Genomic DNA, 21,986 nt, shown 5'->3' on the forward strand with positions numbered 1-21,986 from the left:
TGGGAATGGAGAAATTTACATGTAAATAAAGAAAATATCTAATAATAAAGAAAAAAAAAGAAAAAAAATAATTTGTCCAAATTTTTAGGAGGTTGCATAGATTTGAAGATCAGAAGTTGATCAGGAAAACTGATGTTAAATGGTAGAGAAATGGAGACATATTGTAAATCCTGTCTTCCTGGAGTACATATTCAAAAGTTCTGCTACTGGAAAACACCAGAAAAAAAAAAAAAAAAGAATTGGAAAGCATTCAGATCATGATGGATTTCCACCCTAATTAGGTTTCCTTCTCCCAGGCAGCCTGTTTACTAATGCAACAAGATAAGTGTTAATATTGTCATTTAAGAAATATTTATAAAAAATAAAATATGCTATATTCCAACTGTTACCACAGTATAAATAAGGATTGTTTCTCAAAATATTAGCTTTGTTGAGGACTGTTCCCTTTTCCTTCTAATCGATCTACCACCAAGGGATCAAAACATATCAACAAACGGAGAGAGCAACAAAGCAATGTAGTGTGTTCTTCGTAGGGTGTGAGTATGGTCTCCTGCTCTTGGACTCTGTAGGAAGGGCAGGGGAAACAAGAAACCATATCTAAAGGTGGCTTTATTTTTTTCACACTAGAGACCATAGTTCAGCAGCAGTCAGTCATGGTAAGGCACTTGCTGCTCTCTCTAAAACCTCCTAATAAGCATTTATCCACCTCATTTGGCTACAGGGTGTGCTCCTGGGGTGACTTCCACCAGACTCAGCCTAAGCACAGCACAGCAATATAGCTCTGTTCACTTCACATCAATTTACTTTAAGACATTCAGACACTGATTTCATTATAGATCAGAAGATTGTGTTATTGCATAATAAGACAGTTTTAGCTTGAATACAAACATAGAAATCTATTTTAAACATAGATAATGGTCCTAAAATCCAATGAAAATTTTGCAAGAGAGTTTATGCTACAGTAGAAAGCCCTGTGTCTGGGGAACCCACCACACACACCAAAACTGAGGCCATTGGTCACCCCTCAACAATCCAAATGAAATACAGTAGCAAAGTACCACATTCAACTGCCCTCCAGGAGCCTTTACTGAATGCTGTACTGGGTAGAGCAGACAGCGCTAAATAGAGACAGTCAGCTTCAGTCAAACTGGATGACTGTTGGAAAGTTCCACAAAGAGGCTATTTACAAAGCCATAGGCAGCATTAGGAGAGTTGGAGATGGAGAGACATCATATGGTAGGCTGACACAAGCCGGGATCCATGTGCACCTAAAGAACCTGGCAATGCTGTCCAGCTTGAACTCACCATAAGCCAAGAGGGAGGCAGCCTCTCGATGTTCACTAATGCCTCCCCTTGGCCAAATCCTGCCTGAAGGCAGAAGGACGGAAGCTGGTTCAGGATGCACACATCTTCCAACATCCTGAAGCACAGACCAGGTACTTCAAGAAGATGAGTATTTAAAATCAATGCTGAATGTGTGCCTCTGTTAAAGCTAGGTCATGGGCAGCACTGTTACCTTATTATTCTTTGTGTGTTTTCAACATCTGGCTAGAATGAGGCTTGCTCTGATCATGTGTCAGGGCTTTCAACTATGCACATACTCTTCCATTGTGGTAGGTATCCTGTCTTGGTGGGATTACCTCTTCTTGGAACTTTGCACATCCTGTCCATCGTTTCATTTGGTCTGAAATCACTGAAACTGCAAGCCAAAATAAGCCTTTTCATATGCTGATTACCTGAGGCACCATGGATTTTTGCTACAGCCACAGAAAGTTGATTAGTAAAAGGACAGAGCACTCAGCACTTCTCACAGGCCCCACCTCTTAGCATCTCATAGTGGCAATGAATTTCAATGTCTTTTTTTTTTTTTTTTTTTTTTTTTTTTTTTTTTTTTTGGTAAGGGACAAGCCGTATCTAATCTTCCCCATTATATATAACTAGGAGAGTATTCAGTCATCCTATTTGCCTCTATATTTGCATGGTTGACCCTTAGGTGAGTCCTGTGTTCATTCCTGCCCTTTAGAGTTCCAACTCCATGTTCTTTCTGCACTGAGGAGCTGTCATTGTTAGATTTGTCTGTGGGGTTCTGCTCAGCTGCTCCTCCACAGCCCTTCTTAAAGATGAGCTTCTCCACAAGGGTCCCAGCATGGCAGCAGCCACCAGCTCATGAAAATGCGATCTTTTCACGTGAAGCGTGATTTTGAGCAAGTTGCTCTAAAACTCCCTTCCTTTCCTTATAAAATGAAAATAATAATAACTCGGAGACTTTTACCAGGATTAACATAATTTCCAAATACTATCCCACACTAAATACTTCTAAATCCCACCTCCTACCACCTCCAGTGTACCTCACCCTAGTGCTGTGGTCCTCAACATTCCTAACACTGAGACCCCTTAAAGTTCCTCATGCTGTGGTAACCCCTAACCATAAAATGATTTTCACCATTACTTCACAACTGTAGTTTTACTACTGTTATGAATCTACCTAATATGCAAGACAGCTGATCTGTGACCTCTGTGAAAGGGTCATTCAACCCCCCTCCAGAGAGGGTCGTGGCCCACAGGTTGAGAACCTGTGCTCTAGTGTCTAGGTATCTTGCTTCAGAAACTTGTTTAGCAAGTTTAATGTAATAACCTAGACTCATTCCCAAAGGGTGAAATGACACACACTCAATCAGGAGGAAGAAGCCTGCGTGACCACCAGTTCCTTGTGGACTCCATTGAGCCACCTATTGTAGGGAGTGTGAATGACCCAGACACCAGCGAGGAGAGCAACCAAATCTTCCCTCCTGAGAGTGCTCTAACCAAATATGGCTTGGTCCTCCCAAAGCCATGTGTTTCCCCACCACCACCATTTTCCATTCCCCTCCCTTCATCTCAAAGGAAGCAAAATTTTTCAAATAACTCCATTTCAAATTGTGTTTAACATAAGCTCAGAGTAGACTTGAATTCTTTTTTGAATTTTCACTGATAAACTACTTCCAGCTGCCCTCTGGGGCAGTCAGGTCACCATCACAATAAAATACAGTGTTTGCCTGAGGATTTCAGCTGCCACCTGGGGGTTCAATGTACTCAATGAATGCTATTTAGTGGAGCCAGCATGAACTGGTGACAAATGGCATGTTGACGGTTGGTTTTTTTTTTTCTGTGTCTGTGGTTCAGGATGGGTTGCTTTCAGTTCTGCTGGCTAGGTCTTCTGTGTTACCAGCCTTTTCCACATTTACAGCCCTGGCCCTCACTCTCTCCCAAGCTTCTGGCAGCCAGTTTTGTGTGACAGAAGGCATTTTTTGCTTAGATGGGTCATACTTGAGATGGCCAATAAATATGGATTTTATAGTGACTTTGTGCTTTAGAATTTATGTATATTTTATGTAAATGTTCATATAGGATATTATAAAATATATAAAATATTTAAATATTTATATAAAATATATAATGTTTTATATTGTCTAAGAGTTTTATTGCTGTGGAGAGATACCATGACCAAAGCAACTCTTATAAAGGAAAAGATCTAATTGAGGATGACTTAACAGTTTCAGAGGTTCAGGCCATTATCATCATGGTGGGAAACATGGCAGCATGTAGGCAGACATGGTGCTAGAGAGGTAGCTGAGAGTTCTATATTTTGATCCAAAGGCATCCAGGAGGAGACTGATTTCTGCAGGCAGCCAAGAGAAGGGTCTCTTCCACAATGGGTGGCTTGAGCATAAGACCTCAAAGCCCAACCCCAGAGTGACAAACTTCCTTCAATAAGGCTACATCTAATCCAACAAGACCACATCTCTTAATAGTGCCACTTACCATAGGCCAAGCATATTCAAATATATTATATATTACATAATATATTATATAATAGGTATATATATAATTTATATGTATAAATTATCTATTTCTTTAATATATGTATTTCATATACTTATGTAGATGTATATTTCTTTTTCAATACTTCTCTTGGAGTGTTATCACTTCATACACATGAACTAACCAAGAATGGTGTGTTACTTCCCTCATCTCTGGACACACCCAGTAAAACAAGGCTTGTTTGTATATGATTAGACATAGTCTGAGCCACTTCCCCGAACAGTCCCCCTAGCTTCTCTACTTAGTTGGACTTCACCTCAGGCTTAGTCCCTTGGTCTGCCACCTTGTCCCTGGCCCTGGATTCTCTCAGAATCTGTCCTTTTCCTCCTTTTTCATACCCTGCCTTTCTTTACCTTCCTTCCTGGTTCTAGAATACTTGCAGTTATTTCTAATTGTGTGCCTTTTCCTGAGGAGATCTGAGCAAACATCTGTTTATCTTAGATAGGGCACCAATAACAGACCTAAGAAGTAATTGCACCAAAGGCTACCACAGGACAAACCAGTGAGTTTGTTGGGGTTTCTTACAAGGGTATGGGTGACTCAAAGGCAGTTGCATTGCTGGAAAGCCCAGCCCAGCTCAGGTGATGGATCTCTGAAGCTGCATCCCTGAACTTGCAGGCAGCTCAGCCCACTGCAGTCTCCCCTCCTCCATCTACTGCTTACATGACATATGGCCTTGGGACTCTCTGAACTTTCTGAGGCATTGTACATTACCTGAACTTCTCCTTCCAGATGGGAACATTTGAATAGGGAACAAATGGCTAGGCAACACTTTGTACTTCAAGGTTCTGTGTTCAGACTATTGGCTGAACAGACACATGAATGGATGGTAAGAGACAGGCACTGGGAAACAAGGAACAAAACAGTTTGGACACTCCCAAAAATGGAGTTTCTTCTTTACTCCTGACCAGTAATGATCAGACTCCTGATCATTAAAGAGAAAATCTTTACCCTGAAGACTTGTCAAAGAATTCCAGAAAGTCTGTAGCTACTGGAGAACCTCTCTGCTTCTGATTGTAGAGAGGTCTGGGAACATTCTTTCTCCAGAGTTATGGATCAGGGTTCCTTCTGTGCATGTCAGGGCTCAGAATAAAACAGCTATTTGAAATATAAAGATGAGTTTCTTACAATCCAAAGCAATCTTGAGGTGATTTCTAGGCCACTCGCGTTGTTTACATGGTCCCATGCAAACTTTTAGTTTAGCACAGATGTCTGCATATGTTTGTCGGTTAAATTTCATGGCACCCCCTCCCTTCTCTCTATCTCCTTTTGAAAGCAATCCAATCTAAGAAACATTTTGTGTGTGTGACTCTTGCATACTTCCTCACTCCCATAACACTAGTCAGGCATGCAGACTCATGAATGACACAACAGACTGAGCAGGACAACAGGCATGTCCAGACCACAAATGTCACTTCCGTAGCATCTTGTTTGCTGAACCTGGAATTTCCCAGAACAGGCGCTCTTTGGCGCTGAGAGGCACAATCGAGGTTAAAGGTCCTAGAGAATAGCCTTACAGCTTGTTTCTCATTCCATGCTTCTTCGAGACTCACAGTCACCACACAGACAGCAAAGTCAACATGTGGCACAGGGAGTGTCACCTGGATCTTAAGCTAACCTCAGTTCAGCTCTGCTCCTGGGTCATCATGGTCTCTGTTGAAAGCCAAGACACACAGCAGAATGTCCAAGATAGAGTTTATTGGAGAATGGAAAAAGTATACATTCACAGGGTGAGAGCAGCCAACGGCCAAAGAAACCATTGTGCTGACCTACATTTTCAGATATGCTTTATAGAATCTCTTGAACAGAGTTTTCCCTGAAAGGTGCCTTCATGTCCAGGTGATTAACAGAACCATTTGGATTCTCTCTTAAAGGAGTGGACAATGGTCTTTGTCCCTTACCAGAAAGCCTGCAGCAAGACAGCTAATCTCATGATCTTCCAGACAATTCAGAACATCAAGTCTCCACCCAGGGCCAGAGACACAATTCAGATCCCTTGGACCAGTGATCAGAGTCTAGCATTTCTGGTTTCTGATTTTACCAGCTACTGGTAAAGGGTTCTATCCTCCATGACTTAAGAGCCTGTTACTATTGAAACTATCTACCTAATGGAAGTACAAAACTGATTTGAATTTCCAGATCCTGCCAGCTCTGGAAATCTAAAGTTCAGACAGCCTGGGATCACCCCCTAGATTCTTCATTGTTTCAGAGGAGAAAATGAATGTTTGTCTGTGAACTGTGTGCATGCCTGGTGTCCTTGGAGGCTAGAAGAAGATGTCAGATTCTTTGAAATTGGGGTCACAGGAAGTTATAAACCACCATGTAGATGCTGGGAATCAAAACCAGGTCCTCTGGAACAACAGCTGCTTCTCTTAACTGCTGTTCAATGTTACTCAGGCAACGCATACACAATCTATTAATCTATTAATCTATTCATGAAGTCAGATTTGGGGTAGTGCGGTGAAGCCAGCTTGAGACTAAAAGCATTGTTGGAGGTAAACTAGAGATTTAGCCAAGGAGGTGTGGATTCCATGTTTCCCTAAGATTCTATAACTAGACCATATGATTTAAAAACCTCCAAAGCATGGAAGGAAAAAAAAATCTTTGGAAGCCAAAGTTTAATGTTTTCACTGCTAGCACCAAATGTCTTCTTGCTCTGTGAACCTACCTTAAAGCATTGCTCATAAACTAAGCTATTGCTGGGCCAAAGCAGAGAGTCAAGGAAACACATAGATTGTACATTTCCTATTTGCACGTCTCTGTAATTGGTAGTCAGCTTGCTAGCACAGTTTATAATAGTTTGCCTGTGCTGGGATGAAGGACAGTGTCTCCAAAACCAAAAACAAATAGGAAAAATGACAAAGCCGTTGATTTAAGGAGCGTAAGGTCCAGGCAGAGCTATAGCCCAATGCAGAGTGCTGTGACAGTGCAGAAAGACCTTGCTGAGCCACCCCGAGAAGGAGTGAAGAATTAAAAAGAAAAATCAATAGCTACTGAAGGCAAGGACTGTTTGCTAGTCTTAGGCACAGTAAGAGAAAAGAGCTCCAAAGTGCAACCTATGCAGAAAGGAAGGAGAGGCCTTATGATCAGGCCTTCTGTAATCATGATATGCCATTGGCCATATCACAGAAGAGATTAGAAATGAAATATTAGGTTCTAGAGATCTGGTTCATGTTGGTCGAGTGCTTGCTTAGTTTTGTGAATGCACAAAACTAGGGTTCCATCCCAGCCCCACATCAAACCAAGTCTGCTCTTCCATGTTTATAACCCCCAGGACTACAGAGATGCAAACAAGAGGCTCAGGAGTCCAAGATCATCCATAGCTGCACATAAAATTCAAGGCCTAAGATACCCCAAAACAAGGTCTCGAAAGAGAAATGAATGAAGTAATACACAGCAGATCATGCAAGAGGAAATGTTCTGTCTTCCTAACTTTAGGAGGCATCCTGGAGACAGAGGAGCTCCTGTCTCTTTTGAGGGTAGTGGCATAGTTTAAAAGAATATCTCCACTGTCCATCAGAAGGGTTCGGATGGTGTTGAGCTGCAAGGAAGAACAATAGGGAAAGTGGCTCTAAGACAAAAAAATTGAATTTAAGATCAAGATCAAATTTGCATGGCAAGAACTCCAAGAGCTGGGCCAGAGAGTCCCATCTGTCTTCTCTTTCTACTGTGGACCAACAAAATAGTCCTTGGAATACCTCCCTCAGTAGAAATCAATTCATAATAAATAATATTCAAGGTAGTGCTAACCTATGTAGGCAGTGATGAAATGATTGTTTTAATTGTTGAGGGTTTCTATCAACTACAGAGTCCTTTAATAGCCTCTTGAATGTGTGAACTAGTACTAGATGGCAATGCTAAATATCAAAATGTTAGAGTAATATCTAGGGGTGATTTGAATGAGAAAAATTCTCATCAGTCCTTCCACAATTCCCCCCTCTGCCGTGACTAATAGCGTTCCTGGAGTACTCAGAATAAACTGCCTCCGCTGAATCCTGATGGCCTTTTCCACAGTGCAGTCTAACGCCTCCTCTCACCACCCATCCTGACCACAATCCTCTGTTTATTCAGTGTGCCTGTTGGTTTTTCACTCTTTTTTGGCAACCATACTAGGAGGTCACTTCCCCTCCCCCACCAAAAAAAATGTTAAACAAGGCACTTTGGAGTAATGAGATTATGCATGAGGTTGATATTTTCCTCCACTGTGTGTCCACATACAGGTACGGGACTCAGATTTTCCAGGTTGCTCCATGGTGATCAGTGTTAAGTATGCTCTTTGGCTGTTAGTGAGAATACTGCCTTGCTAGTGTTGCCTGTGTTTGGAATGTTCCACTTCTGGTAATTCATTCAATGTCTATATTTGTCTTTTCAAAGCCACTTAACACTTTCAGCTCATATAAATCTTGTAGTTAACTAAAACCTCCAGGTCTTTTTCGCATGAAGTGTTCACATAAATCACTGGGCTTCTGCCCTATTCTCATCTTTATGAGTAGTCAAGATATAAATCCTTCTCACAGTATTTAAGGATGCTAGTGTATTAAAGAGCCTAAGTGACTAGCATGCCTTTGAAGAGGATCATCAGGATCAAATTTGCATGGTGAGAACTCCAGGAGCTGGGCCAGAGGGTCCCATCTGTCTTCTATCCTTCTACTGCGGACCAACAAAATAGTCCTTGGAATAGCACCCTCAGCAGAAATCAATACATAATAATATTCAAGGCAGTGTTAACCAAGTAGGCAGTGAGGAAATGATTGTTTTAATTTTGGAGGGTGTCAATCAACTATAAAGAGTCCTTTCATAGCCTTGTGAATATGTGAACTACTAGACGGCAATTTTAAATATCAAGATTTTATAGCAACATCTAGGGGTGATTCAAAGTAGGAAAAATTCTCAGCATCTTTTCAATTTTTAATAAAGAAAAAAGTTATGGAAGAAAACGAAGGAAGGGGGAAACATTGGGAAGATGTAAGAAAGGAAAAGACATCTAAAGTGGAGACAGAGAAAAATACAAAAGAAGCAGACCTGGAAGACAGGCAGAAAGAGTCGTGTTGGAGGATGTTTGTCAGACAGGAATAGTGGTGGTGATAGATTAAGACATAGTGCCACAGTGAATTCCCCTAGCTCTACAGAGTGATGGAGCAATGAGTAAGAGCAGCAGAAAGCTACCTCAGAGCCTCCAAGAACCTCCCGCTAGGCCACAGAAGTCTTCCACCCAAGGATGGACCTCAACCTTCGCTGTTGTCTAGACTGTAGACCAGAACCAAGTGATAACACTGAACTTCCACTGTCCTGTTCAACTTGATCTTTGCTCCCTGCTACAAATACAGATTCTCCACACACATGACATATGCCAGGGACTCAGTTTTACTCTCTTTCCTCCTTCTCCTCCCACAGGGCACAGGCAGTAGCCAGCCTAGTGCAAAGGAAGCCAAGCCCTGCACACTTCAAGAGAAAGAGGAACCACCTGCTGATGACACCCACCAGGTAAGCGTGCTTTCCTGGCTGAGTCGGACTTCAGAAGACGTCTGCCTGGCACAAAGTTTTTCTGAAAGATGCAACTATAAAAATATGTGTGACTCAGGTGAGAAAAGGTAATTGTATTTAAAAACTGAGTCAAAAAGAAGAACAGACGGCCCAGACCAATGAACAAATCCACAATCCAAACTGTTGTGTGAGCATCTCAAATGGCTTTATGGTTTCTTTAGGCCCTGCATCCAGAGCTCCGTATTTCTGGCCACTTATTTCCTTGTGCTGAAATAGATACTTCTTTAGGAACTCAGTTTGAAAATCACCTGCATGTAGGGCATTGAGAATCCATTTCAGGTGTTTAAATATTCAATAGGCTAAGTCAGAGATTAATTTTATATTTGTTCTGAGTCTTCCCCTGCCTCCAAGAGTGTTTCTATGTTCTTTTGTAGAAGGAGTCTTTGTTAGATTTCTTTTTCTTTCTTTTTTTTTTTCTTTATGCTTCTCTTTCTCTCTCTGCACTCTCTTGGTCCCTCTTGGGTTCAACTGGGACAAAGGAGGATGAATTAGAAGAATTCTGGACCTGCTTCCTAAGAGGGCTCTCCTGGGAGAGTTCTTTGAGAAATGCTTATTGTCTGGATCTTGCCTGTGGCATCCTGCTACCGAGCTCGGATCACTCACGTGAGCCCCAGCCTGATGGCATCTTCGTCAGTATCGGCACCTTTGTGGAATTCACACAAGCAGCGTCTTCTTCATCTGGACACTGAAGATGAGGACAATGAGAATGGGGGCTGTTTCCTCTTCACCTGCTGGGGTGGTCTACTCCAGCAAAGCTTTGGCATTCTGGGTTCTCCAGATGAAAAATAGAGGCCGCCGTGCGGTGGTAGCATACGCCTTTAATCCCGGGGCTTGGGAGGCAGAGGCAGGTGGATTTCTGAATTTGAGGCCAGCCTGGTCTACAGAGTGAGTACCAAGACAGCCAGAAGAACACAGAGAAACTCTGTCTTGAAAAACAAAAAAACAAAACAAAACAAAAAAAAACAAAACAAAAAAAAAGAAAGAAAGAAAGAAAGAAAAGAAAAGAAAAGAAAAAGAAAAAAGAAAAATAGAGGCCATCTTATAAGATCACAGGGACCCCTTACCTGTGAGTGTGCTAGGAACATGCCTGCCTCTCTAGGAACATATCACTGCTCTAACAGTGGTTGTCACAGAGTCTCTGAATCTTAACAAGCAAGACCCCAGTCTCCCTGTCTGTGGAGGGCTTGGTTTAGGCTGTAGGTATTGCTTGACTGGGTATGATTAGAGTTCCCCCACAGACACCCCACATCATTATAAAACTTGAATGAGGGCTGGAGAGATGGTGCAGCATGTAAGAGCATTGACTGCTCTTTCGAAGGTCCTGAGTTCAGATCCCAGCAACCACATGGTGGCTCACAACCATCCGTGATGAGATCTGACGCCCTCTTCTGGTGCGTCTGAAGACAGCTACAGTGAATTACGTCGGAGGGGACTGGACAGGAGGGAACAGAGGTCCTGAGTTCATTTCCCAGCAGCCACATGATGGCTCACAGCCATCTGTACAACTACAGTGTACTCATACACATAAAATAAAGCAAATAAATCTTTAAAAAAAAACTTGAAGATACTGGGAGTAGTAAAGGCTAGTAATTCACCTAGCCTACCATGTGGCACGTGCCAGAGCTTCAGTTACTTTCTCCTTATAACCGTAGCACTGACGGAGCCGTGGCCCAGCATTGCCACAGAGCATCAGCCTGCATATTCCTAGCCAAGGAGATGACCCAAAAAATCATACTTCCAAGACTTTTACACCATCTATCAGGAAAAACCAACCAAAACCCAACACAAGTTGGCCCATTCTAGATTGAGGGTTATCTGTAAGGGATGCAGACATCCCCACAGACGACTCTGGAGTCTTCTGCGTTTGGATGCCTTTGACAATCAGGTGGCAATTATGGACCCTTCTAAGAAAGAAAGAAAAAAAAACCTTTCTAAAGTTTACAAAACATGACTTGGTACATGACTTACCAAGGACACAATTGTTAATGAGATAAAAAACCACTTTAAACCTGTACTTTAATAATAATGCATTTTATTGGGCTGTTTTAATGAAGCTCCATTGGCATGTAAAAATCTATAGGCCTTTAATATACAATACACATATTATATGTTACATAATATCTTAGAGTTCGCAGGTGTCTAACCATGAAACTTCCTTAGAATCTGTCATACATACATGCATACATACATGTGTGTATGTGTATACCTTCAAAAGCATTCTCCAACCTTATTTATCTCTTCATCCTTTCATTCATCCCTCTCCGTATTATGAGAACACTTACTACAAGTGCTAACCTCTTGGCAGTTTCCTGAGTGTGCAGTAGAGTGCCATTGATGTGTTGTGCAGCAGACTCACCTTACATAACTGAATCTTTGTACTCATTGATCAGTACCGCCTGGTTCTCCCTCCCAGCCAATCCCATCTTCCCACTCTCTGCTTCCTGTGTTTGCCTATTTAGGTTCAGTCCTGTTTGTTCTTCCCCTGTGTAGCTTACCTCACTCATGTGCTGTTGCTTCTTCCTTATCACACAATATAACAAGTTCGAGTAGCAATTCTAAGAATTAATTTACATGATATTCTAAGATACACACAACTGTGGGTGATAGGGAACACCTGTGGTTCCTATTGGTGACAAAGTTGTCGCAGTTGTTGCTAATGCTACCACAACTTGTGGATTGAATTCACAACTGGAAGAGAATGCTAAATTCCATCCAGAAGATATTAGAAACAAGAATGGACTGGCTTCTATCCCTGCCCATAGGTCCTCTGGATTTTACCCACAAGCCCTTGAGGACAGAAGAAGCATTATCCTAGCTGGCTTCAGGGGATCCGCCCACATCTTTTCTTGTGTCTGCTTATATATAGGTCAGCGTGGGTGTAGGGGAGGTGGCTGCAGGGCTGGTTTGGTGGCCTGCTGGGGAGATCTGCATGGTCACCTAGCAACTTCTTTGGGAAAGAAGTCAAGGCCAGTCATCCTCATCTCTGGAACATGCAACTTAGATTACAGTTGTCTACAAAGTAACCAATCACTGTGAATTCTGTTGTGTGCCCCAGGCCTGCCACAATATTCCAAAATGCCTATCCAGGAAACTGTCAGCAGTGAGTACCTCCTGAGAGGATAAATGAGCTGTGGGAGCCAAAAGAACAGCTTTCCATGGTCAGCTCTATACACGTGTACAGGTGGACCTGCACTTCTACACTGGAATGAAAGGAATGAAAGTGAATTAACATCATGTTCTCCATTCTAGCATGAGCCTAGAGGTACATGAAGCTTCAATGAGAGAGAGAGAGAGAGAGAGAGAGAGAGAGAGAGGTGCAGCCAGGCTGGCCTGGAACTCTTTTCTCTAGCTGTTCAGTCTGTGATGAATAACATCTACCCTAGAGGGTTGTAGTGGGGCTGAGAGACAGGGGATCTTTACCTTACACACAAGTTTACTATTCCACACAGGAAAAGATTCCAGATGAGACCAAGAATTGTGGCCACCCACTCTTGTAATCTGAGGATTAGGGACATAGGAGAAATGTGATTCCCAGGTCAGCCTGAAAGAAAGAACAATATCTCATTGAGAAAAACAAGAGAAGAGACTTTTGTAAGATTAAAAACAAATATTCTAATGAAACATTAAAACCTTTAGATAGGTAGTATACTGTCCTTAAAGTGGGAGACGGTTTCTTGCAGAATGCCCCCCAAAGGATTAAATATACAGACACATAAGTTGGACTATGCCAATGCTAAACATTTCCACACAAGAAAAGACATGTAAGAACAGATTTTCTCTGCCAAATGCTCTTCTAGTGATACACTGGTCTACCACAGGCTAAAAGCCACAGGGCCAGGTGACCATGACCTCAAACCATGAAACCAAATGTAGTTTTTCTCCCTGTAAGTTGATTTTGGAGTAGCAATTAGCAATTGACAAATAAAACACGAATGTGGTCCAGATACACACCAACTATCAAGTGGAAGAAAGCTGGAAAGAAAACAAAAGTGTTACTTATTTTTTATACTTTTTGAAAACTATCCCCATCAGGTAGATCAAACCAGGACCCTGGTTTGATTCTGAACATCCACAGGAGCAGTTCACAATCATCTATAGCTCCAAATAATACCAAGCTTAAATGTGATAGACAAGCATATATGCAGATGAAACACCCATGCACATAAAAATAAACAAATAAGCATTTTAAATATTCTTTCCATAAGTACAGTAATATGAACCAGTAATGAGACTGTGTTCAGTACAGCAATTTTCTAAATCTTATCTACCAAGCATAGACAAGACAAATGCACTTTAGTCCTGCGTCCCAACTCCATCAATCTGGTAGCTTTCCCCAAGCCAGCATGGCAGCTAACAAGCAGTTCTGTGTGCTATGGAGCAACCTGTAGTCAGTGTGAAAGCACATGTCATGTCAATGGTTTTCAACTGGGGAGCAACTGTTACCCACAAGGGACACTTGGCAACACCTGGAGACAGTTTGCACAGAGGGTGTTTCTCCTGGGATATAGAAGGTCGGGTCCAAAGATGAGCCAAACAGCCTGTAAGGGCTACCATCTCAGAAAATTGGGTGATACAAAAATGTAAGGACTGAGGTTTATGGTTCAGTCATAGAGCACATGTCAAGTTTACACAAGCAAGAGTCATCTAAAAAGAAAAAAAATGTCCCCGTGAGTGGCCTGTAGGTAAAATTGTGGGACATTTTCTTCATTTATGATTGAGGTAGGAGGGCCCAGCCTACTTTGGACAGTGCCACCCCTTGGCAGGTGGTCCTGGGATGTATAAGAAAGGAGGTTATGCCAGGCTGTGCCATCATATGCCTTTAATGCCAGCACTTGGGAGGCAGAGGCAGGTAGATCTCTGTGAATTCAAGGCCAGGTTGGTCTAGAGAGTTCCAGGACAGCCAGGGCTTTACAGAGAAACTTAGACTTTTTCTAATTCTTTAAATGTATCAGGCTTCCATCCTCATTTGGCTCAAGTCTGGCTCTTTGAAAGCTAAAGAAAACAAGATGTGGAATTTCTTTTCATCCTCCCAGAATATAATTTAGCTGCTCATATGTCAAACTTTAAATCCACACCATTATTCTGTCTTCTCTGTATTGTTTTTTTAAAAATATTTTACCATATTAAAAACAAATATTTAGACCCGGTCTTACAATGTAGCTCTGGTTGGTCTAGAACTCAATTTGCAGACAAACTCACAGAAATCCACATACTTCTGCTTCCCAAAAGATGTGTGACACCATGGCCCACCATTTTTAGTTTTTTTGTGTACTTGTTAGGGACATGCGCGTGACACGAGACACACATGTAGAGATCAGAGGACAACTTATAGAAGTCTGGTTTTCCCTACCTTCACGTGAATTCTGAGGACCAAACTTAGGTTGTCAGGCACTGAGACAGGCACCCTTAGTAGCTGAACACCTTGGCAGCCCTGGTTCATGTTCTTAAAACCCACTTGGCCATTGAAGATGTGTCAATAATTATATTCAGCTTTATATAAAAAAACTCCAGATATATTGGCTTAAATAAAATTAAGGTTTATTATGCTGTCAATTTAAAAGAAATATGTAGGCCATCCAGAACTGGCTTAGTAACTTCATGACTTCATGATGATTCTTTGCGACCTCTATAGTATGACCCTCATTCTCATAGTCCAAGATGGTGACTAATTGAAGTTCTCCCAGAACCCCCGTGTCAGATTGGCAGAGTGGAGAGAAGAGAACATGTCGCTCTTCCCTTGAGAAGTCTTCCAGAAAGGTTCTTAAAATGCCCTTGTTTTCCCTTCATAATCAGCCTCCAGAAACCAAACAAGCTTGGATCAAGAACTCCTTGGATATCAAGGAGTCCCTTATTAATAGCATAGCACAGGGATTCAGGAGATAGCTAAAGTGTTTACCACTCAAGCATGAGGATCTGAGTTCAATGCCCAGCATCCATGAAAGCCAGGCATGGGGACACAAGCAGATCGATGAGACTTGCTGGCTAGCCTTGCCTTTTGACAGGCCCCAGAACCCAGTGAGAGAACCTGCTTCAAAAAAGCAAGGTGTGGATACCTTCAAGGAACAATAAAGGTTGATCTCTGACCTTTATACACATATGCACATACATACACATGAACACATGCACATACTGCACATATACACAAATAAAGTATTTGCAATATACACCTTCCTATACACATCCAATCTCTACATTGCTTATAATGCCTAATATTTTGCAAATACCACATAAAGAAATTTTTAATGCAAGATTGCTTAGAGAATAATGACATAGACTCTGTACATGTTTGGTTCAGATACAGGTTTTCCAGTATCATTTATCCACATTGGTTGAATCAGCAGACATGGGATCTGCAAATCCAGAGGGCCAAATGACAGTGGTTTAAACATAGAACAAGGCGCTAACATAGAGATGTGACCTGTCAAAACATGCAATGTCATTGCAGCAGTATTATCAGAAATACACTTTGTTGGCCAGCTTAACCATTACTATACAAGTACCTGAGATAATCAACTGCACTAAACACATATAGTTTGCCAAGTTGAGACTTGTAATTTGGACTAAATGCTGGGTATACTAATGAGCTTCTCTTACTGTCACTTAAGGAATGATGATCCATAGATTTCATGGCAGTGTCCACTAACCAAGAAGTTCAGCAGAGCAGGGCTGGTAACAAAGGGATCAGAGCCTTAATCACTGAGAATCAGAGCAAAGGCCAGATGCAACCCGGAAGAAGGATGTATAAGAAAGCGCACCGCCTGAGGCCCACCAAACCAGAAGCTGACTATAAAATTGCTGAGTTGTGAGAAACATAGAGAAAGCTGGCTCTTCAAATCAAAAAGAAACCCAGAGTCCTCTTGCACTCAGAATTAGCCACAACATTCTTTTGTTTTTGTTTTTTGTTTGTTTGTTTTTGAGACAAAGTTTCTCTGTGTAGCCCTGGCTGTCCTGAGACTCACTCTGTAGACCAGGCTGGCCTCAAACTCAGAGATCTGCCAGTCCCTATTTCCCAAGTACCAGGATTAAAGGTGTGCTCCACCATCGCCCAGCAATAGCTCACATTTAAACACCATATGCTCAGCAATGCACTAGATTCTTCAAGGACTCTAACAAACCTCCAAAATCCATATGAGCCATGGACCACAGTCATCAAAATTTTACAAGTAAAGAAAACAAGCCTTGGAGCTGGAAGATGATTCCGTTAAGTGTTTGCCTTGCAGACAATAAGAACCTGAGTTTGATCCCCAGAACCCACATAAGAATTCCAGTTGCAGGCTGAGCACAGTGACACGTGCCTTTAATCCCACCCAGCACTTGGGCTGGGAGAGACAGGCAGATAATCTGAGTTTGAGACCAAGCCTGGCTTACAGTCTAGCCAGAGTCACATAAAGTTCTGGAAAGATGGCTTAGTGTTTAAGTGTACTGGCTGCCTTTCCAGAGGACCCAGATTCAATTCCCAACATCTACACAGTGGTGAACAACCACCTGTAACTCAAGCTCCAGGGGGTTAAAACAGAACCTACGGTTTAAAGATTAACAGTTTATTCAAGGTCAAAGCAAGTGGTAGAATCAGGACTGGAACTCAGGTCCCAGAAAGTCAAGCTAATCCCAGGCTCTTAGAGTTTTTGTTTCTTCTTCAGAGGAAGGAATGTTGCTCATGCTAATTATTCAATGCTACACAATCACTAATCATGTGCATAATCAGTCTCATTTCTTCAGGAGGAAAGTCACTGTAGCTGCACATTCATAATTGGTATTTTCGAGTGTGCATTATGGTCTTTAAACATAGAAAGGAGGGAAGAGGAAGAAGTTATCATTTAGGGAAATGAAAAAAATAGATCAAGTTTGATGTGTAACCCCTTTATCTTTCTCCTGGAAAACCCTCTTCATTATCATCCTCTTTTCTTCTTTAGCCAAATACAGTGCCCCACTCATGCTTAGCATGCCTGACTGTAAACATCATGAAGCCCAGCTGTGCATTCGTAGAACAGGGTGGCTGGTAATGGTACCAGTGAGCTCAGGTATCATGTATGTGCACTCTGCTGCATTCCAGTCTGTAAGGAAATGCAGATAGAAAAGGCTTCCATAGACAGTACCCAAGGCCAGAGCTAAAGAGATTAGTAGAAGCTAGCCAAGCTCAGTGGGGGTTGAAGGGAGGGCAGAAGAGCAGTCCCAGTGGTGTGGTGGGAGATACGTGTAAAATTCCAAAGTGAGAGAAAGCATATGTTCAAGAACTGTGAGGTATATCTAGACATTGACCACCACTGGTAAACCTATGACAAGAGTCTGCATGAAGGTCAAATCGTGAAGGTCTTTCTTTATATACCATGAGAATCAAAATAGACTTGATCCTAAGGAGACTGGAACGCTAAATACAAGGGGACACTTGGTGCTCATTCCAGCAGTGGAGCGGAATGATTGAAAAAAAAACGATTGAAGGCAGGGTACCACTGAGCAATCTGTCAAGGATGGACATAACACAGACACAGAGAAAGGGGACTTTGATGCTATCTAGATTGGGAATATGGCTCCGTTGGTAGAATGTCCTCATGGTATTTGTGAGTCCCTGGGATTCAAATCTCAGCACTGATGACAAGCACCTATGTTTGGGAAGTCGAGGCAGGAGGATCATAAGTTTAAGGAAGTTTGAAGTCAGTCTAGGATACACAAGATATTGTCTCAGAAGCAAAAGTAAAATAAATATAAATACTTGCAACCTAATTGAGGCTGGTCTTGAGCTCCAATCCTCCTGGCTCTTCCTTCTGAAGGCTAGGATTGCAGTTGTATACCATGGCCATTTTTTTTTAATGTGGGACTGAGTCTAAACCAAGAGCTTTTTACACTCTGAGTAAGCTTTCTACTAACCAAATTATATCCCCAGCTATATGTCTAAGTGTCAATAGTAGGTAGGTAATCAATAGGATTTTAATTCATAAGTTTATCTTTTTCCTTTTTGATTGATTTGTTAGGTTGTTTGATTGTTTTTGTTTTGCTTTGTCTTAACATAGGATCTCACTCTGTAGTCCTGACTGGCCTCAAATTCACAGAGGTCCACCTGCTTCAGCCCACCAAGTGCTGGATTATAGGCATATCTATATCATGATATACATGGAATAAGTCACCATGCCTGACAAGCGCTTTGCTTTCTTTTCCCTGTTTATGTTTGAATAGGTAGCTATTCTGGTAAATTGCCATCAAGCCCCTCACCCTTGCCATTATAAGCTCTTTCTCTTCAACCACATGCCTTCTCCAAAAACCAAGTGTTTGTGGTTTTGCCATGAAAGCAAACTGGCCTTTCCACATCCTGACCCTGTTGTCTTAGAACCTGGCAATCACTGAGTGGGTTTGTTCCTCTGTAGAAAGGGGAAGTTCAGATTGGGACCACATTAGGGCCAGCCATACACAACACAGAATTGGAAGGTGTGTCGGCTTCCCACCAAGGTAAGATCTCCTCCAAGTCAGAGCTGCCTGGCAGTGGGTAGCAGAGAAGAAACAACCAGGCTCTGGAAGTCAACTGGCAGTACCCCAGGGAAACTTTCCCATAGGAAGGAATTACCGAGGCTCCTTCTCCTCATTTCCATGCCAGTACAATGTTTATCTTACTGTGTTGTGAGTCTTTTGTTTATAGTTCTGTCTTGACTTTAAAACCACAAGTCCCAAGAAGGGAAATACTGTATCTTACCCATTCTTCTATATGATATTCCTGTGATTACCATAAATGCTTCGTGTGGCAGGAATTAAAAAGTGGTTGCTGGGCAGATAAACGAATGGATCTGCAGAGATAGATGCCAGCCACAGCCCATGTGCATATGTAGCTGTTTAGCAATTGTCTGTTGTACAAATCAACTACTGGATGAATGAATGCATGACTCTAGATAATACCATCCATAAAGTGTATCAGATTTTAAAGAGTCACACAGGTTGGTTTTTTGTTTTGTTTTGTTTTGTTTTGTTTTAATGTATATAGGTATTTTGCTTGTGTACACCACCTAGGATCCATTCCCAAAAAGGCCAGGGGATACTGTTGGATCCCCTGGACCTGAAGTTATAGATGGTTGTTAGCCACCATGTAGGGGCTGGGAATCCAACCGGGATCCCCTGGAAGAGCAGCCAGTGCTCTTCACCACTGAGCTACCTCTACAGCTCTGACACAGGATTTGAAAGAGTCATGACATTCCTGCTGACCCATCTTCTACCTGAAAAAGATGTGGCAGTTGTGTAATTGGCTTCTGTAGGGAGAAAATGAACAAAGCAAAAATGGAAATGGATAGTGAGAACCAGAGCATACAGGAGGCCAGGGAAATCAATGGGTTCAGGAAGGTCACAGAAGCTATGAGAATGAATGGGCATGGTAAGCGGGGCTCAGACAGGGAGGTGCGTGTGCTTAGCAAGAAAGATACACATTTTAATTAAAAAGTAAAGGGGCAGCTAGACAGATGTCTCAGTAGCTAAAAGTACTGACTGCTCCAGAACCCATATAGGATGACTCACAACCACCTGTAACTCCAATCCCAGCATGATCCTATCCCATTGAGGGCAACACTTGTGGAACAGGAGCAGGCTGGGTTCAAGGCCCACATAGTGAGTTCCAAGCCAACCAGAGTTACATGGTGAGACCCTACATAAGGAAGAAAGAAAGAAGGAAAGAAAGAAAGAGAGAGAGAAAGAGAAAGAAAGAAGAAGGAAAGAAAGAGAAAAGAAAGAAAAGAAAGGAAAAGAAAGGAAGAAAGGAAAGAAGAAAATGTACAAAAGAAGATTCTTTTACAATTAAGTTCTTTAAATGCTTTTGTAATTTCATCCCCTTTGTAAGTTGAAGGTTTCCTAAAATTCTCCTCTTCTAGAAGCTTTTAGAGAAAAAAGGGAGGAAAGTACCTCCACTCACCCTCCCCCCTCTTCCTCCTCTTCTAATATCTAGCACTAGGGAGGAGCCTGAGATCTTCACATGTTAGACAAGTGCTGTGTCACTGCAAGCACCATATCACTTAGCCACTTACCCAGATCAGAAAAAAAAAAATCTCAATTTCTACAACAGACAAATAATACTACAAAGAATCATAGCTACCACCAAGTGCCTGTGCTTAACACATGAAGAAACTGAGGACCAGAAGATGGAAGTCACTGCCCAGAGCTAAAATCAGTCTTTTTCCCTGCTCCCATTTCTCCAACAGATTACTACTACTACCATTGAAATAAAAGATTGGTGGTAGACAGAGAGACAGACAGACAGACACAGAGAGAGCGGGGAGTTAGACAGACAGACAGTCATTTCTATATGAAGAAATAAGATTAGTCAGGGGCTACACTTTGACAGTTGTGTTAGGATCTATCTGATGCTTGGCATGAAGATGTCTTCAATAGTTTTATTTGATGGGTGGATGGATGGATAGATGGATGGATGAACAGATGAGCTCTATTAGGGCTGCAAGCATTATCCAATTGTATGCTTTCTGACATTAAGAGTTATCCACATCCGACTTGTATCAATATATGGGCAATGATCCCAGATTGTTTTAAGGAATAATCAGTAAATATCGATCTAATGAATAAATGAAGCCTGTGGGTGATGGTCTCAAATAAGTTGGAACCTCATCAGAAAGGTAAAACATGGACATAGCAGAAAAGATTAATGATACAGGAAAACTGTGCAAAATGCTAACAACATAAACTCTGCATGAGCTATGACTAAGGTGATTATAGTTTGTTTTCTAGCCTGAGTCCCCTTTGATAGGAAAATGGACCTTATTAATAATTACACCAAGAACATGAGTCAATTGAATCTTGTGGTCAAGAAAGGTATAAGAGCTGCAATAGGAAGGCAAATGTGTGTGTGCTCTGGCCTCTGGATCATTGCACATGCTGTTTCCGTAGCCTGAACACTTTTATTCTTAATTACTATTCAGTCTCCTTAAAATTAATGAATAGGATATGTTAAAATTGGGGTAAGAGTTTGTGTGAATCATAAAGGCAAGAAAAATAATTAATGGGAAGTTCTGTAGATGTTATAATTTGTATACATGAGTTTATATCTCATGAAAAAGTCATACATATCTTTCCAACTTCTTAATTCCGGATATTTACTCTTAAGAAAATGTTCTTCTCCTGGTTGTAGAGATGACTCTGTGGTTAATAACACTTATTGTTCTAACAAAGAACCTATGATCAGTTCCCAGCACCTACAGCCATCTGTAACTCCAGTTCCAAAGGATCAGATGCCTTCTTCTGGCTTTTGTAGGCACTAGGCACTCACATGGCATGCACATACATAAAAAGCAAAATATATATACACACACACATATACATATATACACATATACATATACACACATGTGTGTGTGCTTGCCTTTAATCACCGCACTAGGGAGGCAGAGGTAGGCAGATCTCTGAGTTCAAGTCCATCCTGGTCTACAAAGTGAGTTCCAGGACAGTCAAGGCTATCCAGAAAAACCCTGTCTTGAAAGCAAACAAACAAAACCAAGAACTTTTTTAATGACTAATCAAGATTATTTCAGAATTCTTTTGGTGACAGAAATATTGCTAGGAAATATATGTTTCTATTCACGTAGTCACACGAATGAGCACTG

The 21,986-nt window shown here is 41.7% G+C and overlaps 1 protein-coding gene across 3 annotated transcripts in view; it reads left to right on the top strand.

Annotated features, from left to right (window-relative positions):
- Window positions 1-21,986, top strand: part of Cdyl (chromodomain Y like) — a 204,267-nt gene that overhangs the window by 14,426 nt on the left and 167,855 nt on the right. For 2 of the 3 annotated variants that reach the window (XM_031358726.1, XM_031358727.1), the window contains exon 3: window positions 9,256-9,345. The exons of the other annotated variant lie outside the window; for it this stretch is intronic. In XM_031358726.1, coding sequence (XP_031214586.1) covers window positions 9,256-9,345 — 90 coding nt within the window. The remainder of the gene's footprint in view (window positions 1-9,255; window positions 9,346-21,986) is intronic. 3 annotated transcript variants of the gene reach the window in all.

Source organism: Mastomys coucha, unplaced genomic scaffold (genome assembly GCF_008632895.1).
Source record: "Mastomys coucha isolate ucsf_1 unplaced genomic scaffold, UCSF_Mcou_1 pScaffold7, whole genome shotgun sequence".
In the NCBI taxonomy this organism is placed as follows: domain Eukaryota; kingdom Metazoa; phylum Chordata; class Mammalia; order Rodentia; family Muridae; genus Mastomys; species Mastomys coucha.